Raw genomic sequence first — 5,000 nt, 5'->3', positions numbered from 1 at the left:
GATTGGGTCTGTGCATGTATTGTACCACTATATAAGGGTAAGGGAGATGTGCATGAGTGTTGTAATTCAAGAGGTATTAGTTTGTTGAGTGTAGTTGGAAAAGTGTATGGTAGAGTACTGATTAATAGGATTAAGGATAAAACAGAGAATGCAATCTGGGAAGTACAGGGGGGTTTTAGAAGAGGTAGGGGTTGTATGAATCAGATTTTTACAGTTAGGCAGATATGCGAGAAATATTTAGCAAAAGGTAAGGAGGTGTATGTTGCGTTTATGGATCTGGAGAAAGCATATGATAGAGTTGATAGGGAAGCAATGTGGAATGTGATGAGGTTATATGGAGTTGGTGGAAGGTTGTTGCAAGCAGTGAAAAGTTTCTACAAAGGTAGTAAAGCATGTGTTAGAATAGGAAATGAAGTGAGCGATTGGTTTCCGGTGAGAGTGGGGCTGAGACAGGGATGTGTGATGTCGCCGTGGTTGTTTAACTTGTATGTTGATGGAGTGGTGAGAGAGGTGAATGCTCGAGTGCTTGGACGAGGATTAAAACTGGTAGACGAGAATGATCATGAATGGGAGGTAAATCAGTTGTTGTTTGCGGATGATACTGTACTGGTAGCAGACACAGAAGAGAAGCTTGACCGACTAGTAACAGAATTTGGAAGGGTGTGTGAGAGAAGGAAGTTGAGAGTTAATGTGGGTAAGAGTAAGGTTATGAGATGTACGAGAAGGGAAGGTGGTGCAAGGTTGAATGTCATGTTGAATGGAGAGTTACTTGAGGAGGTGGATCAGTTTAAGTACTTGGGGTCTGTTATTGCAGCAAATGGTGGAGTGGAAGCAGATGTACGTCAGAGAGTGAATGAAGGTTGCAAAGTGTTGGGGGCAGTTAAGGGAGTAGTAAAAAATAGAGGGTTGGGCATGAATGTAAAGAGAGTTCTATATGAGAAAGTGATTGTACCAACTGTGATGTATGGATCAGAGTTGTGGGGAATGAAAGTGATGGAGAGACAGAAATTGAATGTGTTTGAGATGAAGTGTCTGAGGAGTATGGCTGGTGTATCTCGAGTAGATAGGGTCAGGAACGAGGTGGTGAGGGTGAGAACGGGTGTAAGAAATGAGTTAGCGGCTAGAGTGGATATGAATGTGTTGAGGTGGTTTGGCCATGTTGAGAGAATGGAGAATGGCTGCCTGCTAAAGAAGGTGATGAATGCAAGAGTTGATGGGAGAAGTACAAGAGGAAGGCCAAGGTTTGGGTGGATGGATGGTGTGAAGAAAGCTCTGGGTGATAGGAGCATAGACGTGAGAGAGGCAAGAGAGCGTGCTAGAAATAGGAATGAATGGCGAGCGATTGTGACGCAGTTCCGGTAGGCCCTGCTGCTTCCTCCGGTGCCTTAGATGACCGCGGAGGTAGCAGCAGTAGGGGATTCAGCAGTATGAAGCTTCATCTGTGGTGGAAATGTGGGAGGTTGGGCTGTGGCACCCTAGCAGTACCAGCTGAACTCGGCTGAGTCCCTGGTTAGGCTGGAGGAACATAGAGAGTAGAGGTCCCCTTTGTTTTTTTTTTTTTTTTTTTTTTTTTTTTTTTTTTTTTTTTTTTTTTTTTTTTTTTTTTTTTTTTTTTTTGTTGATGTCGGCTACCCCCCAAAATTGGGGGAAGTGCCTTTGGTATATGGATGGACTTAATTCTTGGTCGCTATACCCATTTGACAGTTTTTTTTTTTATTATTATTATTCCCATTTCCCATTAATACCATTTCGAGACGATTTAACTCTTGCATTTCTGTTGCTGCTTCCTGGATATTTTTCTTACAGTATTCATTTTTTTCCTCTTTAATAGATCATCATATTCTTTCTTTCCTTACGTCTTTCTTCCCTCTATTTCTCCAATGTCTCTCCATCGAACCCAGGAGATCTGTCCTTACCAGTTACAGTCTTTTCCATCAATGGACACATGTTATCATATTCATTTTAGTTCACCCTATTATATACAGTCATAAGGCAATTAACACAAATAGAGCCTAATAAACGTTACTCACACTTATCATCCGCACAACAAAATCAACCATACATTCAGAGAAGTTTCACATGCATTTAATACAAATGATGACACCTAAAATCAATAGAATCTTCTTATAAATTTATAGGTACAGTAAAATTGTCCTCAAATTCAGAAAACTTATATACGTATCTAGTGAAATTGCACATGTATTCAAGAATATTAAAAAATACCCAAGAAAAAAACGTGCAATCAAAGGGAAATTCACCACAATTTCTGGCTAAATCAGTAAAATTACCAAAACACAACAGACCAAATCACCCTTTCAAAATTAATAAAATAAAATCCACAATATAGGACCTAATTTGTCTTCTCTTTTCAGGGCAATGATGACTACGAGGAATATCCTAAAGGCCAGGAGGAACTTCCCCTAGCCGAGGAGCTGCTAGGTCGCCTGCAAGGGCTCAGTCGCATGCCCTTCTAAAGAACGCCACTCAATTTAAAAAGAAAAAAAAAAGAAAAAAAGGAGCAAAATTATTGATGAGGAATTTTTTTTTTATGAAGAAATCTGATGTACTTCTATACCATAATCTTGACGCATAATTGTTCCTCTTGGTCAAATAAATTCTGGGAACATTCCGAGTGGTTCCTGATTATATTCAAATAATATTACTGAAGAAAGATAACGGAGTTTGTAATGAAAGCCACATGCGTGAAGTAACCCCCATTAAACACATTGCATTCAAAATAGTCAAGAAAAGTTAGGTGAAAAATCTCCGACTTGGTGCACGGAAAATATTGATCATTGCTTCGTCCCATTAAAGAAGCGAGATTGCGTACTATTCAGTAATAATAGAACCATTAGAGGTGACATTATTTACAAGCAACTCATTCCGCATAATATATTATCAATAAAATGGCAATAATTGTTTGTTTACAATTTGCCAAGAATCAATTTTAACATTTGCATTAAATTCAATAGTGTCTCAATAAAATCTAATAAAGTAGTTTTGAATAAAACCTCATAATGTAGTTTTGAATAAAATTTAATACAGTAGCTTTGTAAAATACATTGAGAAGTATAAAAATAAAATGAGTCTTTGCTAATACATAATTCAATAAAGGTTTTGAACAACCACGAGCAATGCAGTTAACCACACCTATCCCCCTAGAATATGTAACCCAAATAAAGTAGATCTCTCCAGTATTTATCGTAAAATAAAAGTACAATAATGTAAAAACCTCTGTATACCTTTATGTTAATCGCATATATAGGAATAATATCACAGACTGTGAGTGGCTGGGACGAGGGAGGGGGGGGGGGGGAGTACCAGTAAGACTATTGTCATATCAGCACGTTTCCCTTTTGTAACTTTTTAGCATTTTGCGGCCAAACCAGGTAGCCAGTGTTTTTTTGGAGTGAAGTTGCAACCCTTATGGCCATTCCATCGCAGGTGGGTAGACACGAGAGCGTTGGTTGTCAGACACTGAAAACAAGAGGTACTCCAAATTTTGACCACACAAAAATCAAGCGAGACTCCAAATTTTGACCACTGAAATCAAGCAAGACTCCAAATTTTGACCACTGAAATCAAGCGAGACTCCAAATTTTAAACACTGAAATCAAGCGAGACGCCAAATTTCACCAACTGAAATCAAGCAAGACTCCGAATTTCGACCACTGAAATCAAGAAAGACTAGAAATCTTCACCACACATATATCAAGCGAAACTCCAAACTTTGACCACACAGAAATTAAGCGAAACTCCAAATTTTGACCACACTGAAATCGAGACTCAAAATTTTGACCACACTGAAATCAAGCGAGTCTCAAAATTTTGACCATGCTTAAATCAAGTGAGACTCCAAATTTTGACCAAGCTTAAATAAAGCGAGACTCCAAAATTTTACCAGAGTGAAATCAAGGGAGACCCCAAATTTTGACCATGCTTAAATTAAGTGAGATTCCAAATTCTGACTACACTGAAATCAAGCGAGACTCCAAATTCTGACTACACTGAAATCAAGCGAGACTCCAAATTTTGACCACACTGAAATCAAGCAGGACTCAAAATTTTGACCACACTGAAATCAAGCAGGACTCAAAATTTTGACCACACTGAAATCAAGCAAGACTCCAAATTTTGTCTCCAACATTGGCTACTTGACTGACGCTCAATTTGGCTACAGGATGCTCGGGAACGCGCTTGCATGACTGTCTTCTGAGGGCACCCAATCCTCTGGTTGAAGATCAGGGACGCCCAAAAATATTCTCGACTAGAATCGTTCTATAGTTACAGCATATCATTTTATAACTATTTCCTGAAATTCCATTTTCTGTTCAAGTGTTTCTTTTATTTTCTTCCTCATATGGAAATTAAGAATTATCGTATAGTCATTATCTTAAATCTCTTCATATATATATATATATATATATATATATATATATATATATATATATATATATATAGTAAAAGACATAAAGGAAAGTAGGCCCAATCAATAGTGGTTATATAAAATAATTATATATATATATATATTATATATTATATATATATTATATATATTATATATATATTATATTTACATATATATTATATATAAATATATATTATATATAAATATATATATATACATATACATAATTATTTTATATAACCACTATTGATTGGGTCTACTTTCCTTTATGTCTTTTACTTCTAAACATAAGTTGAGATGACTTGTATCATATATAGTTTTCTTCTTACGAGTCATTTATTTACCTAAATTCACCGAGTAACAAAATGTATTAGCATCTGTTCTATCACTACAAATATCTCTCCGTATTTAAAATGTTTATGTAAATCATTCTTCTTATACTTATAAAATCACACATCCATTCTACTTTCACTGAGTCTTCATTTATAATGTATATAAAACTGTAAACATAATAATATGGTGTATTTAAATAAGCATAATAAATCCCTTATAGGCTACTTGTCTACACTGTTTATTTTAAAGGTGTAAAATG

General features: G+C 36.2%; 1 protein-coding gene across 1 annotated transcript in view; it reads left to right on the top strand.

The window, feature by feature from the left end:
- LOC137624338 (carboxypeptidase E-like) overlaps positions 1-2,478 on the top strand; it is a 58,839-nt gene extending 56,361 nt beyond the window's left edge. Inside the window, exon 11 of the mRNA XM_068355024.1 lies at positions 2,373-2,478. Within this exon, the coding sequence (XP_068211125.1) occupies positions 2,373-2,474 (102 nt within the window). The 3' untranslated portion in view covers positions 2,475-2,478. The remainder of the gene's footprint in view (positions 1-2,372) is intronic.
- Positions 2,479-5,000: the final 2,522 nt, after the last annotated feature.

Source organism: Palaemon carinicauda, chromosome 31 (assembly GCF_036898095.1).
Source record: "Palaemon carinicauda isolate YSFRI2023 chromosome 31, ASM3689809v2, whole genome shotgun sequence".
NCBI lineage: Eukaryota > Metazoa > Arthropoda > Malacostraca > Decapoda > Palaemonidae > Palaemon > Palaemon carinicauda.
This window is presented reverse-complemented; position numbering and strand designations above follow the sequence as displayed.